Genomic DNA, 26156 nt, shown 5'->3' with positions numbered 1-26156 from the left:
CTGAAAGCTATGATGTGTAAGAGTCTTTTTGTTATGCCTATCTGTAACTCAGTGGGTCACCTTTAAGGTGAATAGCAATCTATCCTTTTCTGAAGATGGTTAAAATGAATAAGAGCTGGGGAGAAAACAGTGAGTAGAAAAACTGGATTGTAGAGGACTCAACTATTCAAATCATCCTTTGGTACTCTTCACATCCGGTGGGTCTTGACCATAGGCTCACCAGAAATGTCACTGATCTGTAATAGATTAGCATGTTTCATGTGAAACCTGCTTTCTTCTACACAAATGCCATTGTGACAGCAGCACTTCAGAATTACATTATCTGTAAGAAGAGAGAGAGAAAAACCGTGTTGTGAGAGCACATGCATATAGATAACATAAAACCTTCATGAATTAAGCTACCATTTGAAATAAACTGCATAATTGTCTCTACCATAGCTCCTTACTAACACATTTTTGTAACCAAGGAAAGATTTTATGCCCACTCTGCAGTGGAATGGCTACACAGTCTTCCTTCAATACTGGTTTTCTAAACTTTTCCAACCAGTTTCTGCGTGAACTGTATAATTTTTCTTCCAAAAATTCCTTGTAAGTTCCCTGAGCATCCCTGTTAACATTTTTCTGTTGGCTACACTAACCTATTACAGTGGTAGAAGTGTGTCTTGAATGTTTTTTTTGTCTGATGCTGTGCTTTTTTTTATAAGGATTCGAAACACTGGAACAGAATCATTGGTCTTTATCATGTCTTTTATGTAATTTGCTTTACACATGCACTGTAGTAAAAATTTATTTGCCTTTCTATTACTAATTTTACTAGTTCATCACAATTTCATGTCACTTCTTAATATTATTCCTAAATATTTGTCCATTATTTTGCTCCAGATGTTTGTTACTAATCTTGTAATCAGATGTCACAAAACTTTCTCTCTCTCTCTCTCTCTCTCTCTTTTTTTTTTTTTTTTTTTTTTTAAAATAGGCAGTACAGACCTCATATTTTGGTCTACTTTAGATCCCTTTGTGTGTGTGGGGGGGGGGGGGGGAGTACTCTACATTAGATTTGGTCATCTTTGATAAGTTGTCTACATTCATGTGATTTGTTATTATGTATTCATCAATATTCTAATTATTATTGTTACTGGGAGTTGCGTGCCAAGTTAACTGGTACGTCAGTTCTAAAAGGTTTTTTTTTATCATAGGCAGAAAATATCATTTTACTGATGAATCATTTTCTCCCGACAGAGCCATCCTCATTTATTTTTCTCTTCAAGCTTTGCAGGAAACTTACTACTTGAGCATTGCCACCAGCATAATTGGTTGCAATAATTTTCCTTCCTTTGCCATAATCCCTGTTGACCAAGTTAAGTGATGTTTCTGAATGTAGAGAAAAAAAACTTCTGCAATTGTGGCTGCTAATTGCTGGTTCCTGTGTGATGGTTTAAGTGAAAAGTCTGTCAAGAAGTGCTGCCATGAGTACACTTCAGAGGTCTGACTCTAGCATTTAGACTTGTTTAAATTGTTTGTTGCACATAATCCAGTGAATGACAGATGTCAGTGTAGTCACTTTGGATGCTGGGACCAATTGCATTCGACTTCCTGCTTGCTTATTAAAGAGTCACAAGCTTGAATGGCCCAACCATCTACTCTGGGAAATAACGAAAATCCACTTGTCTGATTTCCACACTGTAAAAAAACACTTAAAAGTTCTATGACTATGCCACGTCTTTTCATGACTTCATTTTTTTCTTTGTGGAAAAAGAAAACTACTAATTTTGTTGTGCATCATTTTGTTGTTCCATAATGTTTCCCAGTAAATTTTGAAGAAAGTTGTGGTTTAAAGCTGATTTTTTTCACATCTGTTAGTGTAAAATCTTGGATTGTTAACAATTTATTTCCTTTTTCAAAATTTGTAACAGTCATTATGAAATGATGCTATGTGTATAGCACGTGAACTTGATTTAAAACCTGGTATTGAGAAAGTGTAACAGCTTGCAGCTTACTGGTCACTAAGTTTTACACCATACATTGTTGTGACACTACCATGTAGGTGTGTTTGTGTATAGCACAACTAGATTGATGTGAGTGTAGTTCCATCAGCTAGTGGTGATTCTCATATATCAGAAGCAGCACTGGTCCATAGGCACACAACTTGTTTCACCCCAGACTGCCCACCCTCAGCATTCAGTAAACAAGCTAGGCAACCATGGATGGTGAGACACCTTTTACTTCAGTGCCGATTGTGTCCTTGAGTTTATCAGTGTCAGTGAGATGACATCGGTCATTAAAAGCTCCTTTTGGCGGAGTAACCCCCCCCCCCCCCTCCTCCCCCCCCCCTCCTGCTCCTTCAATAGTAGTTTTCTAAGGTTTCCTTCCATTTTTAGTTTTTCTGCTCTTTGAGTTTCGCTCCCATTGCTGCTGATTTAACATTCAGTGTGTTACCCTCCCCTAATCCACAGAATGGGCACTTATGACAGGCATGATGTGCTCTAATCTGCAGTCCTCTTATACACCTCTATAATTCACAATGAATTTTGCACAAGTACAAATTTTGCAGCTAGTGTGCAACAGCAATTCTGCCGAAGATCAGTTTCTTTCCTTGAACACAATATAAACATTGTGCACTACAAAGTGCCTAGGTTCCCCAAAATCACTATCAATCAAGTCCTGTCTGTTAATCTTTTTCTTGTGTAATGCCTCCCCAAAACTTTAAGGTTATCTGCACAAAACACTGATATGATATGACTGTAGATTTCTCCCAAGTCACAATAATAAACAAAACTTCAGCAAAAATAGTTTTTGTTTCATTCATTCAGCAAAATTTTGTAGAAATATACATGTTAAACTCCTGTGTTACACACTGAAGACATTTAATTTCCTGCTTTGCTTGAGGGAACATTCAGATCCTTGAAGTGGCATTTGTTTTGGGTGAATTTTACACAGCTAGTAGAATAAAGTACACTTCACTGAGCAGTAAGCCTAGACTGAAAGCAAAGATCATAAAAAAGATAAGAAAACTTTACTCAAAGCATGAAATGCATCTGATGGGAGGTGCCAGTATTGCTGTACAGAGTTTTAGTCATTGTATATCCCCAGAATGCTCCTCCCAACAGCTCCAACCAGCCCAGTCCCAGATGTATTCTATTGAAAAGTGTCACAAAAAACTCCTCCACTTTCAAATATTCTTCAACTGGATTAACTTAGTTCTTTTATTGATCTTGTTGATAGCAAGGGAAAAGTGAACTGCAGTTGCCAAGTGAGAATTTTTCCCTCTGTGTAGATGTTGAACTTGCTGTTAAATTGTATTGCAATAACAGCTTCAATTGCAACAAAAATCTTAACATTATGAAGTACCATTATGAATATTTTTATAGCCGCAGCTGCTAGATAATATGCAAATTTTCACTTACTGACTACAAATTCATTAGTTCAACAAATCATATACATGTAACATCATTATAAATAATTTTTACACATGCCTTACTCTTACATATTAAATCTCTTGTTGAAAATCCGAACAATACTTAAGCTATGTATTGCACATCACAAATCCTTAGCTAAAAATGTGTGAAACTGACATGGTTCACAGCAGTGTACTACTTCCATCGAGAAGACATACATCTTTAAGTCTTGATGTGGATTCTCTGACTACCGGAATATCCTGTAAGTAGGCACCAAGATTTGGAATTCTTAGAATCTCAAGTGGTCCAATGCACAATAATGGCCACTTCTTGCTTTCTTATTCGAGATTGATGAATGTGGATGAATTTTTAAAAGCATTTTCTCGCTCGCCTGAAATATTTGTGTCCCAACTAACCTCTTGTCATAAATGTATTTTCTTTTGACCACTTTGTCTCTCAGATTCATCAATGGGTTCCTGACTTTCTCTTTCCACTTATCTTTATCACTGGTGATCCCTGGAATTTTAATCATCCATTTATTGTGCTCCCTCCTGTGCAACTTCAGCTCTGCTGTAATGTACTGTGTTGATGAATGAGACAGGTGGTTCACCATTTTCTCAAATGGTTTAATGTAATTGATAAATAAGGTTTACCAAATGTGATAGTAAGTTCTTACAAACTGATTTAGTTCATGAAACATCCTTTTAATGAGTTGTCCTCTGGGTGGTATCATGAGTTATCTGGTTCTAGTTCAAAGCATTACTCCATCTGTAACACATGAAATTTGATGCGTTATTAATAGTCTGTTCAGGATCGATAGACTGGTATCAGTTTTGATCATATATAGTTTCACATAATTAGTGAATAAGTCATAGAATACCATGACATATTTGCGTCCTCCGCATGCTCTTGGTTAGGGGCCACAGACACAGACAGGTATGATTCCTAATGGCTTATCTGGTACTGTGGCATGTTAAAGTCCTCTGCTATCTCAATTATCAGGCTTGGCCTTTTGACATAGTTGCAGGTTTCCAAGGCTTGCTGTACCTTCCTGCAAATATTCAAAATGTAACTGTAAGTAAGTAATTTATTAGTACATTTAATTATGTCAGTGTGGAACCATACATAATGTATATACCATATACACTTGTTTCTGTAGTTTGAGAGTATGCATACACAACAGTTTGCATTCTGACAGAGGAACAGGACATCACTACCTATCCAATCATACTACATCATTTAGTTATTATCTGCTTGATGCAGTTGTTGTCTTACAAGTTGGTGCCTAGTATATGCCTTTTGTAGCCTGGACATAATCTTGCATAAATCTGGTTAGTACCAGTGATGAATGTTATCCTGTATCAAAAGTATTGAATATTCAGCTGATTGATCATCTGGTATCATGTCTGGTTTGATACCTTCTGGCAGATGTGATAACAATTATGTTGCCCTTCCTATCAATATGTTGTATACTTGGAATGCTAACATCCTAAAAACTAATCTTGCTTGTAATTGTTTGTAAGTTTTCGAGAAGCTCACAATTGTTTGGCAAGGTTACTGACATTAGTATAGAATTGTGTTGGCAAATCCCTTAGGGCAAGACACCCACTTCTCTGATTTGGAACAGATAAGCACCTAAACCTGTCGATGACGCATTTTTCAGCAGGCAGAAATCAGTGGACACATCTGGGTGATACAAGATGTTGGAATTGGCTACTGACTTTTCAATTTCCTCAAAAGCCACTTGAAATTCTTTCACCCATGTTGAGAAGTTGTGTGGGCCAGCTGTTTCTTGGCCACAGCTTGGCAGATGTTGTCCATGCGGAGAGGCAAGTTGTTATTTCTCATTCACATGTAGAAGATGGCAGCTCTGTAAGTTTTCCTTTCTTGGGATAGATGCCTGTGACAGGAATGGAGTAGTTGGTAGTAGGAGGATGTGTGGGACAGGTCTTGCATCTAGGTCTGTTGCAGGGATATGAGCTTTGAGGATAAGGTTGGAGCAAGGGTGGAGAAGGGATGGACATAGATATTACCGTATTTACTCGAATCTAAGCTGAACTCAAATGTAAGCCGCACCTGAAAAATGAGACTCGAAATAGAGGAAAAATTTTTTTTCCTGTATCTGAGCCGTACCTGAAATTTGGGACTCGAAGTACAAGGAGAAAGAAAAGTTTCAGACCGCACTTCCAAATCGAAACAAAGTTGGTCCATTGTAACATGAGACACAATTGAGGTTGAATGGATGAAGATATGGCTACAGTAGTTTGGTTCGAGTCGTAAAGAGTTAAGCTTTACCAACTAGTCATTGCTATGTCTCAGGGCTCCATCCGTATTTGTATGGGTACCCTTCCTTTTTCACTTGCTTCGTCTGGCTTGAATTGATTGCTTATTTTACTTTGATCTGATAAGTGCGGTTCTCTTTGTTATAGATGTTTACGTCACTCTAAGCTGAAAATGCATTATTGTAGTGTGTCATGCATTGTTTGTCGCGTTCTGATACTTGTGGCAGTACCTATCAACATTTTTCAGAACTTCTGCTTATTTTGCACTCGATTCTAAGCCGCAGGCAGTTTTTTGGATTACAAAACCGGAAAAAAGTGCGGCTTATATTCGAGTAAATATGGTACTTAGGTTTGGTGGGTGACAGAATATCACTGTGGGAGGGATGGGGAGGATATTCCTCATTTCAGGGCATGACAAGAGGCAGTTGAAATCCTGGTAGAGGGTGTGGTTCAGTTGCTCTTGCCACAGATGGTACGAGTCTCAAGGGGCATGCTGTGGGCCTCAACTTTTGCCTCTCCCTGTCCTCCACCTTCCTTGCTCTCACTACAGCACTACACACACCTTCTTTCCCACCTACACATGTACTAGTTTTTTTCCCTTATATACTTCACTCCCCTCTCCTCTCACTTCTTGTTCCCGTTTTCCTGTCCCCCTACTCCAGCACAGCCTACAGACACTAACCCTAACAGCTCTACCCCATCCCCACTACACCCATACATTCCCCCAGGCATCACAGCATCTTCCCCCACATTTACCTTGCTATCCATCTCCTTCCCCACCCCAAGCCTCTGTCCAACCCAGAAGATTGCTGCTCACATCAGATGCAGTCAGGAGCCAGCACCCAGAGATAGTGATCACTTGTGTATGAGTTGTGCTTGTATGATGTGTATGTGTTTTATACTTCAGAAGGAGGACTTCATCTGAAAACTTAAATGATTTAGAATTATTTTTCACTGTGCTTGTTGCAGCTAAACACCAACCCTTTGTGATGAATAGTTGTCTGTCCTTTCCATATTGCAAATATTCCATGCTGAACTTCCAATCCTTCCATATTTCATTATTATTAATATTGTTTAATTTGCCTAGTTTTCATAAATTTGCACTTTAATTTTTCTACTCACAATATTTTTTAAACATAGGAGCTCTGTCAAATGGTTCAAATGGTTCTGAGCACTATAGAACTTAATGTCTGAGGTTATCAGTCCCATAGAACTTAGAACTACTTAAACCTAACTAACCTAAGGACATCACACACATCCATGCCCAAGGCAGGATTCGAACCTGCGACCGTAACGGTTGTGCGGTTCCAGACTGAAGCACCTAGAACCGCTCGGCCACTTCGGCCAGCGAAGCTCTGTCCCCTGACATTTTAGCTGACAAAGATGTTCCTTGTGTTTTGGTTGCAGTTTGGTCATTTTTTCTGTTTCTCTCACTACCATTTTCAAACATTTTATAAGAATTCCATCTTTTCATTAATTTCCTTCTGTAAATGGGTATTGGAATTACAAAGGTTGTCCATAAAATCCATTCACATATTGCCTACTTGACCTTGTCTGTAGTTGATGTGTATTTATTCACATTAATTCTTCTGACTTACGTTTAGCAACTGCTCTTTTAACAATTCCTTTAAGAAATATATATGTAGGGTGATTTTTATTAACATTTAAAAACACCAAAGTGACATAGACACTGCTCACTGTTTCATGTAATTTACTGTAAGACACATGTCAGGAAATACCCCAAAAGTGGATGAAAAATGTTCAGCATGTGGGGTCACCAGATGGCATACCTCGGGCACGTGCAGTGGTTGGGTTTGTCAATCCTACACTCACCAGTAGTAGGCAGTGCAACACATTGCTGCACAGTGATGCAAATTTCAAATACTTTTTGTTAATGTGATCTTTTGTAAATGTAGAAGTTACAAAATTACTCTCCTCGCTGTAAACAACCAAAAGCTGTTCTTGTTTTGCATTTCTTTCCTTTTGTCCCTTTTTTGTTTACATATGTTATTTCGCAAAGAAAACATAGGTCATTTACTGGTAACAATGAAATTCAGATGCTCATACACATTTATTTATGATGCAATACAGAAGTCTTTTGCTGTTCTGTACTTTGAAGTGAACCAGCGCAAGCCATGAGACTGGTAAATAATAAATCTTACCTCAGTGTAGATACAGATTGTCTAACCCAGGGCTTCCCAACCTTTTCAGCTGGCGAACCCTTTTTTCAGTCAAAAATCCATGGCGGACCCCTAGTCAGTCAAGAGCATAGTAACTTTAAATTTCAGAGTGAAACCCATAGGAACTGAAAGCTTCTTAATGCAAGTGTCATGTTTCCAATGACACCCCCCCTCACCGATGAATCAATAGTCTTTGGTTAAGAGATGAATGAAAACAACTTGAAACTAACGATCCAATTTGAATTCCCACGGTATCCAGACACTTACTAGTGGATTTACTCCCTTTGTTCAACACACTATAGCCTGATTAAAATTACTTGGTAATTGACATTCCACACATTGGAGTTGCCTTCCTCCAATTCAGTCAACGTCACGTCCAAACTGTTCGCTGTTGACAAGCTGCTGCTTGTGATCTGTTTACTTCCACTGTTTGGCTACTGTTGTGTAAGGAGCATGCATATTTCGTAACAGTCATGTGTGTGAATGTGTGGTTTTTCGTGAAATCCAAAGAAAAATGTTCAAATATATGTAAAGTCTATGGGACTTAACTGCATCAGTCCCTAGTCTTACACTTAACCTAAGTTAAACTTCTGTTAAGGACAACACACACACACACACACACACACACACACACACACACACACACACACACACACACACACACACACACACACATGCCTGAGGGAGGACTCCCTAGTCTTACACTTAACCTAAGTTAAACTTCTGTTAAGGACAACACACACACACACACACACACACACACACACACACACACACACACACACACACATGCCTGAGGGAGGACTCGAACCTCCGGTGGGAGCGGCTGCGCAATCCACCATGACATGGCGCCTCAGACAGTGTGGCCATTTCGCCCGGCTGTGAAGAAAAGAGGCAGACCCAAGATTGCCTTTAAAGGACTATTGTGACATCTATTGCGCAATGAGTGGGAATACATTCACCCAGTTTACATGCGTTTCCAAAACAGTATTTCATAAGCTGATGTCCAAGTTCCGCTTTTGGTTAGTCAGCTAAACACTTCAAAATTGATTCGGGAAAACTGCTTTTATAAAGCCGTTTTCCAGTTCCACAGTCTATTTTTGTGCCCATGTAAACAGCTCAGAAAGTCTAGTTATTTTTACGTATTTGCGTATCTACTGAATGGCAGCTGTCAGTCCATAGCCGGCAACTAGCAGGCAGTGTGGCAACAGTTTAGGCACAGCTGACAACTTCAACTACTACTTGGACACTATATCATGGCAGTCAGCTTTGACTGTAAACAAATTAGGAAAACAAACAAACAGACTCTCTTATTTCTATATAAGAAGACAAAGCATTTCACAGAACGTAAGACTTATTTTCTCAAAGGGAACAATTCTGGCAGAGGATGTCTACCTTTTACAAGGTGGCACGTGAAAAGTCCCCATTTGTTTACTCTCACAGCCAGTTGCCACATTATAGTGTCAGAGTAATAGCAAGTAATTGTAATTGAAGTATAGGCAGACCATATTTTTAACTGAGAGGGCAGAATATATTATAAAGAAAAGAAATTAGCTTTAGAGATCATTTTAATTTCCGTAACAAAAATATCAATGCCAACAGAATTCAATTAGTAATTATTTTGTAAATGATAGAAGACAGAAACAATATTCCTACAGAGCTATAGTTCAGGTACATTCACTGAGCATCTACAAAGAAAAATGCTTTCTTCTTTAATATAGATGAGTCTGCAGGAATAATAATGGAATCCTAATGTGATGGTTGAGGGTGCTTCTGCTGACACAATTTTGAAAAGTTGGGTTCAATTCTTGACAACTGGAGATGGATGTCTGGTTCCTCATCTAGACAGCTTCGGTACCTAGTTTTATGGACAGCATAGATCAAGAATCCAAATTCACACATGTATGTTGTGGCAAGCAGAAGTAGTACACGTTTTGCCTTTTCAACAAGGGGGTAGTATTTTTTGTTATCCAAACGGATCCAAAAGTGTGAGTAACCATCAATGTCAAAACTTGATCTATCAACAACTCATATTCATTTGAAGATAGATTGGATACAGTGAAAGAGTTGACCACTCATTCGTATTTCTGCAGCTTCTCATCTTCACCTGTTGGGAAATAATGCTCCAACAAAGACATCAAGCTTCGGAGATTTTCCAGGATTTGATGAAACAAATTCATCCCAAGTGCCAATGTTTTGTTTTTCAAAAAATCCTTGAGAAGAGAAAAACACTCGAACCCCCCCCCCCCCCCCCCCCTCCTCGACACTCTCTGTCCAAAAATTAATTTTCCTCTTTAATACTTGAACTTTGTCGATAGTAGTGACCTTTGTTTCACTTTGCCCTTGGAGTGATATATTCAGTTCGCTCATTTTGGAGAAAATATCTGACAAATAGGCAAGTATACACTGCCAGTTTTCGTCATTAATAAGGTCTGCGAATTTGATGTTATGCTCCAAAAGGAAAGCTAAGATCTCCAATCTTAATTTGTACAACCAAGAGAGTGCATTCCCATGTGAGAGCTACCTGAATTTTGTGTGGAGAAGCAGGGAACGATGAAGGCTTCTCATATCTTCACACAGTATTGTGAAGAGTCTTGACTTCAACGGCCTTGATTTTATGTAGTTAATGATTTGAATCGCTTTGTCTAAAACTTTCTTGAACGAAACAGGTATTTGTTTTGTAGCTAAAGCGTATCTGTGGAGAGCACAATGACTACTGCTGCAATTCTTGGCGTTTTATTTGCATTTTGTTCCGACTGTAGGACCCGTCATAGCTTTTGCACCATCTGTGCACACATCTATGCAATTAGACCATGAAACTTTATTAGTCCTTAAAAAATCATCCGATAGACGGAATATTTCAGTACCTGTTGTGTTGGGAGGTAGTGGTCTGCACAATAAGAGGTCCTCCTCAAAACATCCAGAATATTCATAACAGACAAAAGCCAATAAAATCGCTAATCCTGCAACATCTGTGGATTCATCGATCTACAGAGAAAATGAGTTGTGTTGGATGCAAGAAACAAGAGTGTCTTTCACATCATTTGACATGTCAACAATGCGTCTCTTGACAGTATTGTTTGAAATGAATGGCACCAAAGATACAAGCTTTACTGTCTTTTCACCTACCTTGCAAGAAACAATATAATTAACACAAGGCTTTATGAGATTTTCTGCAATGATATGAGCTTTGCCTGTTTTTGCCACTCGATAACTAACCAAGAAAGAAGCTTTTAATGAATTTTCATTAATTGTATTTGCATGAGTTTTCATGCAGTGCTGAGTAGCAGCTAGTTCAGCACTCTTCCTTTTGAAAAAAAATTTGATGTCTTTATCCTGGAAATCCAGGTGAGTACCTTAAAAAATGACAGTGCAATTTAACTGGAACAATTGAACTGTTTGGAAGGACTAGTGCACAACTTACACACTGAGCTTTACCCTCCTTTGTCTCCATAAAGCCCATTTTTAAATAGCTTTCATTTTACGCTTCGTCATTATACCACTTCCACAGGATATTGCAACCAATGGAGTACTTGCAGCTTTTCACATAATAAATCTGGCTGTGGAACTTCTTGTGGTTGTTCTTCCTTTGGTCATCCTCCCTCCTCATTCATTTCAACTGGAAACTTACGTTGTTGTGAAAGCGATGGGAGAAACTGCACCCTTCTTCAATGATCCTGACTTCACCCACCGACCCATGTTAGAAGTAATAACCTGGTCAAAAATCGACTTATGAAATAGTTAGTGCACTGCAAAGCAAGTTTAACATTTAATGATGCCTGGGGCCGCATGCGTGCCAGCGAGCGCTGTGATTGGTTGACTAAGCTTGCTCCGTGCATGCGTAAAAGGTTTCAGCGTATTTAGCGCCCTGAGCTGGCACACAAACGACACCCATATTGTTGTGAAACAGTTGATCAGAGAAGCCGCATTCTCCGGTACGAAACTGTGTATGTGTTCTCATTTAGGAACCACAAAGGCTGCTTGGGAATACGACCTGAAGTAAAAGTGCACATATTTTTCACACGAAAAAAATAGTGATGAATTTGATTTTTACATTTTTATTCAATAATTTTAGTCATTATTTTACTCAATTTGGTGAAAGGTGACTGAGGTCCCCGTAGAAAGAGCCGACGGACCCCTAAGTGGTCCGTGGGCCACACGTTGGGAAGCCCTAGTCTAACCCAATGAAAAAAAAAACCACCTCCCAGATGCAAGACTCAAACTGTGAGCCTCACACACTAAAGCTGTGCATAAGCCCAGAGTCACACCAATGTGAATACTTGACTGGAGTGGTGATAATCAGGTGTGACAGACTGATAGGTTCAACTGCTGTACATGCAGTGACTTACATCATCTGGCAACGTCACTTGTTCAACATTTGTCATCCAGTTCTGGGGTATTACCCAAAATTGTCTTATATTGTGTCCCAGAGTCATTATGTTACTTAGGAGGCTTTTAAGCTTTAGTAAGTGTGTGTGTGTGTGTGTGTGTGTGTGTGTGTGTGTGTGTGTGTGTGTGTGTGTGTGTGTGTGTGTGTGTGGCTTTGAAAACGGTCACTAGCATTCTTACTTACAAAGAAATGTAAAATAAACAACCTAGAAAATTATCTAAATATTTAAAAAAAAATTACCTTAAAATTCAAACGACCATTCCCATACAACTTTAAATCCAATTACTTGCCAAAAATCCTGGACACTGCACTTCTCAGTGCATGAAAAACAATTTTTGTATTCTCATCTTAATATGCAAACTTAAAATTATTCTGTTTATACACACAAAATAAATTGAGGGAAGACACCAAATTCATCTTGTGGTGAGAGTTTTTGGGCTTCATAGATGGCTATTGCACATGAAGCTAAAGCAGTTGGTGCAACCTCTCAATTCCTTGTTGACCAACCATTCCTTGGTTCTTCTCATTGATGTACACTCAGCAACACCTTTCATATCTGGTGTGGACCTCCAAACATAGTGGCAATGAACATTTCTTATACACTGCATCACAGAGTTCTAAATAGTGTTAGAAATTCAGAAAACAGAAGCAGTTCTCAGGTCATATGATTTGCAATAATTACCAAGGCAGAATGTAATCACTCATCACACATGCATACAAAACAAATTATGATTTGCATTTCCACATCACAAACACAAATATTTATTAAAATATTCCAGCTTGTGGAGGGATCACAGGAGTGCTACACAGTGAATTGGACTTCTTTTCCCCATATCATTGTCCTTGCTGCTGAGGTGCGTGGCATACGTTAGTGGGAGAATGAGTGGCTTAAAGTGAGAAACAATTAGCTGTGGTTGAAGAATGCGTGGTTTGACTGGGAACATGCTCACTATTTTCTGTGATGTCATAAAATATCAAGTGCCTATTAAATTTTTGTTTCTTTGCCTAACCTTTACACAAAGTGTTTAGAAAGAAAACCCAGCTACATCATAAAAGTGATTTTAAACATTGTGAGGTATTTAAACTTTTTTATACTTCTTATACACTTATCTATTTTTAGCATTTTCACCAATTCCAATTATGTTCATAGTCGTTTCTGGCAGTTTCTTAGCATTTTCACCAATTATGTTCATAGTCTTTTCTGGCGGTTTCAGCTTATTATACCAAATATTAAATTATCTTAAATAGTAATGACTGTACAAGCACCAGTCTGTAACCCAGACATTAAACAATAGAAACTACAGCTTGGAATACCAACAATATTAGGGAAAGAATAGATTGATACTCATCATAAAGATGATACACAGAGTTGTAGACAAGCACAACAAACAGAGTCTTACACATTTAGCTTTCAGCTGAAACCTTATTTCAGAAAAGAAATCACACACTATTTCACACAAGAAAGTACACGTTCTGCACATGACCACCATCTCTGACTTGGACCATCCAAGCTGCTGGAGATGGTTGTCATGCGTGCATGAGGTGTACCTGCTTGTGTGAATGTGTGTGTTTTCTTTTCTGAAGAAGGCTTTGGCCAAAAGCGAAATATGTAACAATCTATTCACTAAGCCTGTCTGCCACTCTGTGTATCACCTTTACGATAAGTAGCAACCTATCCTTTTACTAATACTGTAAACAGTAATAACAGTCAGCCAGGATTCTCACTGATCAAACTGGCAGAGCTTATTGTCCCAAAAGTAGCAGATTTGGAAGGAAGTTATTCTTTTTACTGAAAATGAAAGTAATATATCAGAGAGAATTAAGAAGTTTAGAAATGCCTGTTTTCTTGGAAAATTTCATTGATGAAATCTTTTATTTGCCTGAAACTGATGTAATGTTTAACCAAGTTTTCTGCGCAAGACAACACTTACATCCAGAGATTTCATCACTGAATAAGAAATTGTTTTTATTCCCAAAATAATTATGATGTTCCTATGTACTCATAGCAAGTGTTTTGTTTAGTTTTGAGGGCAGAACACACACAATTTCCACTGCAGAGAGTACAAAACATATTTTACTTTTATCTTCTTTTTATGTTTTGTTTTCGCTGAAGGACTGAAGAAGGAGCTTGTGAATGTGCAGCCTTTCTGTCACAGGATTCTGTGGAAGAAACACCACTTACAGTTCATTCGACAAGATTTAAAGCAAGCTGTGATGCTACAGGATCATTAACTTGCAAAAACATTTGTTTATTTCTTGTAAGTAATATTATTTAATTTTTTGCTAACGCTTCTCATTAGTTAATTTAGAAAAGTAAGTAAACCCATTGCCATTGTCTTACTTCAAACATACAAAAACAATACAAAGACCCTGACTTAACTTAATGTTTCAAGTTTCAACAATTTGCATGTATTAGAGTATTTCATGTATTTCCATTGTTGAACTCTTCACAATATTTATTCATACTTTGGCATGAAGATGAAACACATACATACCAACAGTATGATGACATTTTTCAGATTCAAAGAGATTGTGAATAAATCCTCTGAAGAGCACACTCTTTGATTTTTCTCCATTTGAGACCAAAGAATTTTTATTGATTTAACAAAATTCAAATAGGAATAAATTCTCTTGTATATGAAAGCTGATGCAGGTGCCAAGCTTCAGATGCTAACAACATAATATGATCAACAACTGATCAGCATTCTCGGATGTGAAGCAAGAATTGTTGATACTGATTTTCCTCCTGGTGCATAAGTTATATCAGCACAGTAATTGCATCTGCAGCTGGAATTAACAACTGCGAACAACGGATGTGCATTTGACCAGTAAGTTGTGAGCAGACAAGTGTTAAGCAATGGACATGCAGCTGTAGTATTTCAGCATTGTTGTGTTGTTGTTGTTGTTGTTGTCTTCAGTCCTGAGACTGGTTTGATGCAGCTCTCCATGCTACTCTATCCTGTGCAAGCTGCTTCATCTCCCAGTACCTACTGCAACCTACATCCTTCTGAATCTGCTTAGTGTACTCATCTCTCGGTCTCCCTCTACGATTTTTACCCTCCACGCTGCCCTCCAATGCTAAATTTGTGATCCCTTGATGCCTCAAAACATGTCCTACCAACCGATCCCTTCTTCTAGTCAAGTTGTGCCACAAACTTCTCTTCTCCCCAATCCTATTCAGTACCTCCTCATTAGTTACGTGATCTATCCACCTTATCTTCAGTATTCTTCTGTAACACCACATTTCGAAAGCTTCTATTCTCTTCTTGTCCAAACTAGTTATCGTCCATGTTTCACTTCCATACATGGCTACACTCCAAACAAATACTTTCAGAAACGACTTCCTGATACATAAATCTATATTCGATGTTAACAAATTTCTCTTCTTCAGAAACGCTTTCCTTGCCATTGCCAGTCTACATTTTATATCCTTTCTACTTCGACCATCATCAGTTATTTTACTTCCTAAATAGCAAAACTCCTTTACTACTTTAAGTGTCTCATTTCCTAATATAATTCCCTCAGCATCACCCGATTTAATTTGACTACATTCCATTATCCTCGTTTTGCTTTTGTTAATGTTCATCTTATATCCTCCTTTCAAGACACTGTCCATTCCGTTCAACTGCTCTTCCAAGTCCTTCGCCGTCTCTGACAGAATTACAATGTCATCGGCGAACCTCAAAGTTTTTACTTCGTCTCCATGAATTTTAATACCTACTCCAAATTTTTCTTTTATTTCCTTTACTGCTTGCTCAATATACAGATTGAATAACATCGGGGAGAGGCTACAACCCTGTCTCACTCCTTTCCCAACCACTGCTTCCCTTTCATGCCCCTCGACTCTTATTACTGCCATCTGGTTTCTGTACAAATTATAAATAGCCTTTCGCTCCCTGTATTTTGCCCCTGCCACCTTTAGAATTTGAAAAAGAGTATTCCAGTCAACATTGTCAAAAGCTTTCTCTAAGTCAACAAATGCTAGAAACGTAGGTTTGCCTTTTCTTAATCTTTCTTCTAAGATAAGTCGTAAGGTCAGTATTGCCTCACGTGTTCCAACATTTCTACGGAATCCAAACTGATCCTCCCCGAGGTCTGCATCTACCAGTTTTTCCATTCGTCTGTAAAGAATTCGCGTTAGTATTTTGCAGCCGTGGCTTATTAAACTGATAGTTCGGTAATTTTCACATCTGTCAGCACCTGCTTTCTTTGGGATTGGAATTATTATATTCTTCTTGAAGTCTGAGGGTATTTCGCCTGTCTCATACATCTTGCTCACCAGCTGGTAGAGTTTTGTCATGATTGGCTCTCCCAAGGCCGTCAGTAGTTCTAATGGAATGTTGTCTACTCCGGGGGCCTTGTTTCGACTCAGGTCTTTCAGTGCTCTGTCAAACTCTTCACGCAGTATCGTATCTCCCATTTCGTCTTCATCTACATCCTCTTCCATTTCCATAATATTGTCCTCAAGTACATCGCCCTTGTATAAACCTTCTATATACTCCATCCACCTTTCTGCCTTCCCTTCTTTGCTTAGAACTGGGCTGCCATCTGAGCTCTTGATATTCATACACGTGGTTCTCTTCTCTCCAAAGGTCTCTTTAATTTTCCTGTAGGCAGTATCTATCTTACCCCTAGTGAGATAAGCCTCTACATCCTTACATTTGTCCTCTAGCCATCCCTGTTTAGCCATTTTGCACTTCCTGTCGATCTCATTTTTGAGACGTTTGTATTCCTTTTTGCCTGCTTCATTTACTGCATTTTTATATTTTCTCCTTTCATCAATTAAATTCAATATTTCTTCTGTTACCCAAGGATTTCTAGCAGCCCTCGTCTTTGTACCTACTTTATCCTCTGCTGCCTTCACTACTACATCCCTCAGAGCTACCCATTCTTCTTCTACTGTATTTCTTTCCCCTATTCCTGTCAATTGTTCCCTTATGCTCTCTCTGAAACTCTGTACAACCTCTGGTTCTTTCAGTTTATCCAGGTCCCATCTCCTTAATTTCCCACATTTTTGCAGTTTCTTCAGTTTTAATCTACAGGTCATAACCAATAGATTGTGGTCAGAGTCCACATCTGCCCCTGGAAATGTCTTACAACTTAAAACCTGGTTCCTAAATCTCTGTTTTACCATTATATAATCTATCTGATACCTTTTAGTATCTCCAGGGTTCTTCCACGTATACAACCTTCTTTCATGATTCTTAAACCAAGTGTTAGCTATGATTAAGTTGTGCTCTGTGCAAAATTCTACTAGGCGGCTTCCTCTTTCATTTCTTAGCCCCAATCCATATTCACCTACTATGTTTCCTTCTCTCCCTTTTCCTACACTCGAATTCCAGTCACCCATTACTATTAAATTTTCGTCTCCCTTCACTATCTGAATAATTTCTTTTATTTCATCGTACCTTTCTTCAATTTCTTCATCATCTGCAGAGCTAGTTGGCATATAAACTTGTACTACTGTAGTAGGTGTGGGCTTCGTATCTATCTTGGCCACAATAATGCGTTCACTATGCTGTTTGTAGTAGCTTACCCGCATTCCTATTTTCCTATTCATTATTAAACCTACTCCTGCATTACCCCTATTTGATTTTGTGTTTATAACCCTGTAGTCACCTGACCAGAAGTCTTGTTCCTCCTGCCACCGAACTTCACTAATTCCCACTATATCTAACTTTAACCTATCCATTTCCCTTTTTAAATTTTCTAACCTACCTGCCCGATTAAGGGATCTGACATTCCACGCTCCGATCCGAAGAACGCCAGTTTTCTTTCTCCTGATAACGACATCCTCCTGAGTAGTCCCCGCCCGGAGATCCGAATGGGGGACTATTTTACCTCCGGAATATTTTACCCAAGAGGATGCCATCATCATTTAATCATACAGTAAAGCTGCATGTCCTCGGGAAAAATTACGGCTGTAGTTTCCCCTTGCTTTCAGCCGTTCGCAGTACCAGCACAGCAAGGCCGTTTTGGTTAATGTTGCAAGGCCAGATCAGTCAACCATCCAGACTGTTGCCCCTGCAACTACTGAAAAGGCTGCTGCCCCTCTTCAGGAACCACACGTTTGTCTGGCCTCTCAACAGATACCCCTCCGTTGTGGTTGCACCTACGGTACGGCCATCTGTATCGCTGAGGCACGCAAGCCTCCCCACCAACGGCAAGGTCCATGGTTCATGGGGGGGCATTGTTGTGTAACAATTCACAATAGATGAATGAACTAAACCTCTCTAAATCAAGTGTTTAAGACATTCTCCAGAATATATGTAGAAGAGAAATGTGTGGACACCTGCTGCGACTTGATTGAAATATAAAGCACAGATGATTCTTTCTTGAAAAAATCATCACAGGTGAACCTACCACAAAATGGCAAAGTGCAGAATGGGTATCTGATAGTTCGCCAAGACCAAAGAAAGTGTGTAGGTCATGCACAAGTTGAACAACATCCCAAATAAATAATTTTCTGACAGTTTCAAATGGTTGTATGAGTGTTCCATGCATTGTACACAAGTTTGGTGACTTAATGTAGAACATCTGAAGCACTGAAACCACATTCTTAACATTTCCACTCTTCTTCTTCTTCTTCTTCTTTTTTTTTTGAGTCGTGAAACTTCTTGGACACACAAGTTACGACAATATGGGTCTGAGAGGAAGTGGACATACCTAAAAAAGGTAATAATGTAAGTTGGACTGACAAACATATGAATAAGAAGGTTAATGTTGAGGAAACTGAATTATTTGACAAAAAGGGGAAATACAAAAATTTTCAGAAAAATAAACACAGCAATATAAATCATGTAAAAAGAGCAAGGAGGCTAAAGTATTATTGTTTCTCAAAATATTCATCTTTAAAATTCAAATACTTGTGCATAAAATTTTTCCATTCTGATGGTATCTAAAAAAAACATGGTTTTTGGAGTATTTGACATTTTTTTTTTTTTTGAGGTGATGAAAATCTTTGTCTACACATACAGGAAATAAGACATTGATTTGATGTTTCTTTCTATCAAATAGTCAAATGTTTGACGAGCTGTGGGGCAACTGACACTGCCAGATAAAGAATAATGTGATATTTTTACCAAAGAAATACATCTGTAGCAAACAAATAATGATAAATCATTCAGAATAAAACATTTTGCAGTCCTCCAAAGCAATAACTGTGATATTTTTTACATAACCAAAGAAAGAAGTGATCATTCTCCTGGAAATGCTTCACAAGTGAACCACCTTTGTGTCATGGTTCACCCCGTAACACCCAGATGACTGACTGCTGCTTAGTTTCCTGTTCATATGAAGATATGGCTGTTACTTCTGCTTTTGTGATGTTGTATATGACCTGTGAATTTCCTCTGTTTAATTTTATGAACAATTTCCTACACCAATTGACACAAGTGTGTTTCTGAGTTTATCAAATTGTGCAGAATCCACTGAGAATGAATTATATAAAGTATAACACAGTATTTGATATTCTTAGTATGGCTCTAATACATGGTAAGTTATGAGCTGATCCTTTAGAATCGTGTTGCACGCAGCATCAGTTTTTCTTGAAGCAACAGCTGATTTAGATTGATGCTCTTAAAATTAGTTGCTGATGGCAGTGTGTGACCATTAAGAGATTCAACAAACCAATAGTAAACAGATTTTTTTTGGGGGGGGGGGGGGGGGGGGATAAATCATGAAAAGTTGAACAGAGCCATTCAAGGCTTTTTTGCTGAGTTAGGCTTTTACAAAAAATGTAAAAAATGCATCCAACATAAGTATAATGAATTTTTCATTTCTTCACGACACTCTTTCTTTAAATGCTCACTGTAAACAAACTATTCAGTCATTTCCTGATCTGCCTTTGTTTTAACAAAAGCAAATTCCAAAACAATAATAATGTCATATTCAACAACAACCTCTAGTGGTTGTAAAAAAGTTACTCTTATTATTATATTACCCATGCAATTACATTATACTACCACTGAGTTAGGCAGCATATTGGTGAAACAATTGATTAGCATTTGTGAGAAGTAGGGTTCAAATCTTGAATTTGGCATCCATGTTTTCAATAAACCATTTCAGTCAAGATACTGAGACAGGTTCCGAACCAAGAACACATTTGTTTTTGTGCATTGTCATCAAAACCTGAGGTATTTTCAACCTATTAATGACATCAACAGACTTAATGTCAAGGTCCCTTGTGTTAACTTCATTGTTACAGTTTAGTTCCATTTGTTTATGAGCTTTGGTATGCCATTGTATGGAAGAATGCAACCATTTGACTAAAGGTGAGGCAATGTATGATTTGACTGGGCAATAGTAATCTACTTTCAGTGATGACACCTTACTGTGAAGTGCCTGTTAATTGTTTGCCTTGTTTTCCAGCTCCTACAAAAGAAAATGGGAATTCTTAAGGCTGGCTATAACTGTAAAAATTAAAATTATGCAATATACTTAAATTTTTTTGGGTCTTTTGTCCCATATATATTTCTATTTTATTATTAACATATCTTTTATTTTACTGTGTAATGCATTTTCTATTATTGAGCAAGCACTAACGGCTTGATATCATCTACTCTTTTCTTGAAAGAAATAAACATCTGTTGTATCTTACCAGTATTCTTAAGTTGCTATTCTTCTAAGTTTTTCGTCTTCCCTCCACTTCTGTCTTTTCCTACTTCTGTCACCCTTTTCTTCAAAGGAAGATGCAAATATGACATTTATTGTCCTAACTAATGTGACTCTTGTTTGCAACATTTAATTTCACTGTTGATGAGTTTTGCATATGTGTACTTCTTATATCTTGCATATTGTAAACATCATATGTCTGATCCTTGTCTTATTTCTCAAGTGATGTGTATTGGTCGACTGTTGTATGTCTATTTCACCAAAAATACTAGCACAGCAGTTTCCCTGTTCCTCTTATTCCCACCTCTACCCTTCTTTCTGTTGTGTGTGTTTTATTTTATTTTTTATATGTGCAAATGTCTTGATTCAATTTCGACCGCTGAATCTTTTTAGTGATTTTCCATTCTGATCTCAGTATGTGGGATAAGTTTGTGACTGCATGATTATGTTCTAACTCCAGGCCTACTAATTTAAGCTTAGAAAATTACTTAAAGTGAACACAGAAGCTTGAACATACTCATCTACATCCTGTGTGAGACCTTGTCTGTTAAGTGTCATGCTTCATGGTAATTTATGTCCATTTACTTCCAGTGCTATCATTTATTCCAGCAAACATTATTTCACTTTGAAATCTATACTCTATACTACTATAGAAAAATAAGTTGGTGTTTAAGACTGTTACCAAAATTATCGAAAATTTCTTGTCCAATTTACTACAGATTTTTACACAATATTCTAACAAAAGTTTCTAGGAACATAAGCTACATATTTTTAATATATATGGTACATTAATGTATTCACAGTGTAGAAAGTGGAAATAATATTAGCATCATGCAGGAACAAAACTTTACAACAGATTATCAAGACATATAAAATCTCTTTCTGAACTACAAAGCTTTAAAAAGTCTGTGACAGCCTACCTTCTGAAAAACTGCTACTATTCAATCTCACAGTATCTTACACAATAAAAAATGTAATTTGTATCTTTAATTGTAGAAATAAGATATAAATATACAGTATTTCAGAAATTTGTAATTAACTGTATAGATCCCAACTTGTAATAAAAAGTTAAATAATGTATGTTTTTACATTTGAAAAACCAATAGCTAAAAAGGTTTTCTGTCCAATATCCTGTGTACAATATATGTACGAAAAAGAGATTTATATGGACAAATAAATAAATAAGTAAATCAATAAACAAAAATATCAAATTCAGATACTCTACATATCTTTTTAAATATTTACACAATATAACATGAAAATAAAAGCTGTACTACTATATAAGGACAATTTGTTTAGGTTTGGTACCTTGAAATGTTCTTGAGCAGTTCACTACATCTTTTTACATGATACTCTAATAAATGTTCATTTATACATGATATTTTTTTAATATATATGGTAGTTGTAGTTGTCTTCAGTCCTGAGACTGGTTTGATGCAGCTCTCCATGCTACTCTATCTATGCAAGCTTCATCATCTCCCAGTACTTACTGCAACCTACTGAATCTGCTTAGTGTATTCATCTCTTGGTCTCCGTCTATGATTTTTACCCTCCACGCTGCCCTCCAATGCTAAATATGTGAACCCTTGATGCCTCAGAACATGTCCTACTAACAGGTCCCTTCTTCTTGTCAAGTTGTGCCACAACCTCCTCTTCTCCCCAATTCTATTCAGTACCTCCTCATTAGTTATGTGATCTACCTATCTGATCTTCAGAATTCTTCTGTAGCACCACATTTTGAAAGCTTCTATTCTCTTCTTGTGCAAACTATTTATTGTCCATGTTTCGCTTCCATACATGGCTACACTCCATACAAATACATTCAGAAACGACTTCCTGACACTTAAATCCATACTCGATGTTAACAAATTTCTCTTCTTCAGAAACGCTTTCCTTGCCGTTGCCAGTCAATATTTTATATCCTCCCTACTTCGACCATCATCAGTTATTTTGCTCCCCAAATAGCAAAACTCCTTTACTACTTTGAGTGTCTCATTTCCCAATCTAATTCCAGCAGCATCACGTAATTCAACTACATTCCATTAGCCTTGTTTAGCTTTTGTTGATGTTCATCTTATATCCTCCTTTCAAGACATTGTCCATTCCCTTCAACTGCTCTTCCAAGTCGTTTGCTGTCTCTGACAGAATTACAATGTCATCGGCGAACCTCTACGTTTTTGTTTCTTCTCCATGGACTTTAATACCTACTCCAAATTTTTCTTTTGTTTCCTTTACTGCTTGCTCAATATACATACTGAATACCATCAGGGAGAGGCTACAACCCTGTCTCACTCCCTTCCCAACCACTGGTTCCCTTTCATGCCCCTCGACTCTTATAACTGCCATCTGGTTTCTCTACAAATTGTAAATAGCCTTTCGCTCCCTGTGTTTTACCCCTGCCACCTTTAGTATTTGAAAGAGTATTCCAGTCAACATTGTCAAAAGCTTTCTCTAAGTCTACAAATGCTAGAATTGTAGGTTTGCCTTTCCTTAATCTATTTTCTAAGATAAGTCTTAGGGTGAGTATTGCCTCACATGTTCCAACATTTCTGCGGAATCCAAACTGATCTTCGCTGAGGTCGGCTTCTAGCAGTTTCTCCATTTGTCTGTAACGAATTCGTGTTAGTATTTTGCAGCTGTGATAGTTCGGTAATTTGAACATCTGTCAACACCTGCTTTCTTTGGGATTGGAATTATTATATTCTTCTTGAAGTCTTGAGTGTATTTCTCCTGTCTCATACATCTTGCTCACCAGATGGAGTTTTGTCAGGACTGGCTCTCCCAAGGCCGTCAGTAGTTCTAATGGAATATTGTCTACTCCCGGGGCCTTGTTTCGACTCAGGTCTTTCAGTGCCCTTTCAAACTCTTCACGCAGTATTGTATCTCCCATTTCATCTTCATCTACATCCTCTTCCATTTCCATAATATTGTCCTCGAGTACATCACCCTTGTATAGACCCTCCATATACTCTTCCACCTTTCTGCTTTCACTTCTTTGCTTAGAACTGGGTTCCCATCTGAGCTCTTGATATTCATACAGGTGGCTCTCTTTTCTCCAAAGGCCTCTTTAATTTTCCTGTAGGCAATATCTATCTTACCCCTAGTGAGATAAGCCTCTACATCCTTACATTTGTCCTCTAGCCATGTCTGCTTAGCCATTTTGCACTTCGTGTCGTTATCATTTTTGAGACGTTTGTATTCCTTTTTGCCTGCTTCATTTACTGCATTTTTATATCTTCTCTTTCCATCAATTAAATTCAATATTTCTTCTGTTACCCAAGGATTTCTACTAGCCCTCGTCTTTTTACATACTTGATCCTCTGCTGCCTTCACTACTTCATCCCTCAGAGCTACCCATTCGTCTTCTACTGTATTTCTTTCCCCCATTCCTGTCAATTGTTCCCTTATGCTCTCCCTGAAACTCTCTACAACCTCTAGTTCTTTCAGTTTATCCAGGTCCCATCTCCTTAAATTCCCACCTTTTTGCAGTTTCTTCAGTTTTAATCTACAGTTCATAACCAATAGATTGTGGTCAGAGTCCACATCTGCCCCTGGATGTGTCTTACAATTTAAAACCTGGTTCCTAAGTCTCTGTCTTACCATTATATAATCTATCTGATACCTTCTAGTATCTCCAGGATTCTTCCATGTATACAATCTTCTTTTATGATTCTTGAACCAAGTATTAGCTATGATTAAGTTATGTTCTGTGCAAAATTCTACCAGACGGCTTCCTCTTTCATTTCTTACCCCCAATCCATATTCACCTACTGTGTTTCCTTCTCTCCCTTTTCCTACTCTCGAATTCCAGTCACCCATGACTATTAAATTTTCATCTCCCTTCACTACCTGAATAATTTCTTTTATCTCATCATACATTTCATCAATTTCTTCATCATTTGCAGAGCTAGTTGGCATAGAAACTTGTACTACTGTAGTAGGCATGGGCTTCATGTCTATCTTGGCCACAATAATGCGTTCACTATGCTGTTGGTAGTAGCTTACCCGCACTGCTATTTTTTAAATTCATTATTAAACCTACTCCTGCATTACCCCTATTTGATTTTGTATTTATAACCCTGTATTCACCTGACCAGAAGTCTTGTTCCTCCTGTCTCCGAACTTCACTAATTCCCACTATATCTAACTTCAACCTATCCGTTTCCCTTTTCAAATTTTCTAACCTACCTGCCCGATTAAGGGATCTGACATTCCACACTCTGATGCGTAGAACGCCAGTTTACCTTATCCTGGTAACGATGTCCTCTTGAGTAGTCCCCGCCCAGAGATCTGACTTGGGGACTATTTTACCTCCAGAATATTTTACCCAAGAGGATGCCATCATTTAACCATACAGTAAAGCTACATGCCCTCGGGAAAAATTACGAGTGTAGTTTCCCCTTGCTTTCAGCTGTTCGCAGTACCAGCACAGAAAGGCCATTTTGGTTTGTGTTGCAAGGCCAGATCAGTCAATCATCCAGACTGTTGCCCCTGCAACTACTAAAAAGGCTGCTGCCCCTCTTCAGGAACCATACGTTTGTCTGGCCTCTCAACAGATACCCCTAGTTGTGGTTGCACCTATTGTATGGCCATCTGTATCGCTGAGGCACTCAAGCCGCCCCACCAGCGGCAAGGTCCATGGTTATATACCATATATATGGTATATAAATATATATCTGTTACCTAGAGGGGAAACATTGTCAACATTGTTGGCAAAAATCTCAAAGTTTTTAAGCAATTTCCTTCAAATAGTCACACAATGCTCTGATGTTTCAATGGAAATAAGGCACATGTTATTAAATATACATGGTATATAAATACATATGTATTTATAAATGGGTGAAGTTGTTAGCATAAATCTTGAAAAGTTCTTGATTGATTTACTTGAAATTTTTATATAATACTGTAATAAACATTCAGACAGACAGGCTACATGTTTGTTTTTTAAAAAATATATGCAGTATATCAATGTGTATATACTACATAAAGTGGAAATCTTGCTAGCAAATTTCTCAAAAAATTCTTAAGTGACTTCCTTCAGATTTTTACCCTATACTCTAATAAAAATTCAGATGGACCTAATCTACATATATTTTACCAACAATATGCAGGTTTTCTGTGACAACTGACTGCAAGGAAGGAAAGGTGTGCTATAAAAATTGTGTGGTTTTGTTTTCTTTCTCACAGTTTTAACTATGATGATAGGACATTTAAAACATTAGACAAATTGTTTCTCTTGTATACATTCTTTCTCCTTATGTATAACTTTAAACAACTTGTACTCAACTATATGCCA

General features: G+C 37.9%; 1 protein-coding gene across 1 annotated transcript in view; it reads left to right on the top strand.

The window, feature by feature from the left end:
* The window catches only part of LOC126355144 (uncharacterized), a 93542-nt gene that overhangs the window by 51991 nt on the left and 15395 nt on the right, over positions 1–26156 (top strand). Inside the window, exon 3 of the mRNA XM_050005340.1 lies at positions 14361–14505. Within this exon, the coding sequence (XP_049861297.1) occupies positions 14361–14505 (145 nt within the window). The remainder of the gene's footprint in view (positions 1–14360; positions 14506–26156) is intronic.

This window comes from Schistocerca gregaria, chromosome 3, assembly GCF_023897955.1.
Source record: "Schistocerca gregaria isolate iqSchGreg1 chromosome 3, iqSchGreg1.2, whole genome shotgun sequence".
Taxonomy (NCBI): Eukaryota; Metazoa; Arthropoda; class Insecta; order Orthoptera; family Acrididae; genus Schistocerca; species Schistocerca gregaria.
Note: the sequence above shows the minus strand (reverse complement) of the source record. Positions and strands in the feature narration are given on the sequence as shown.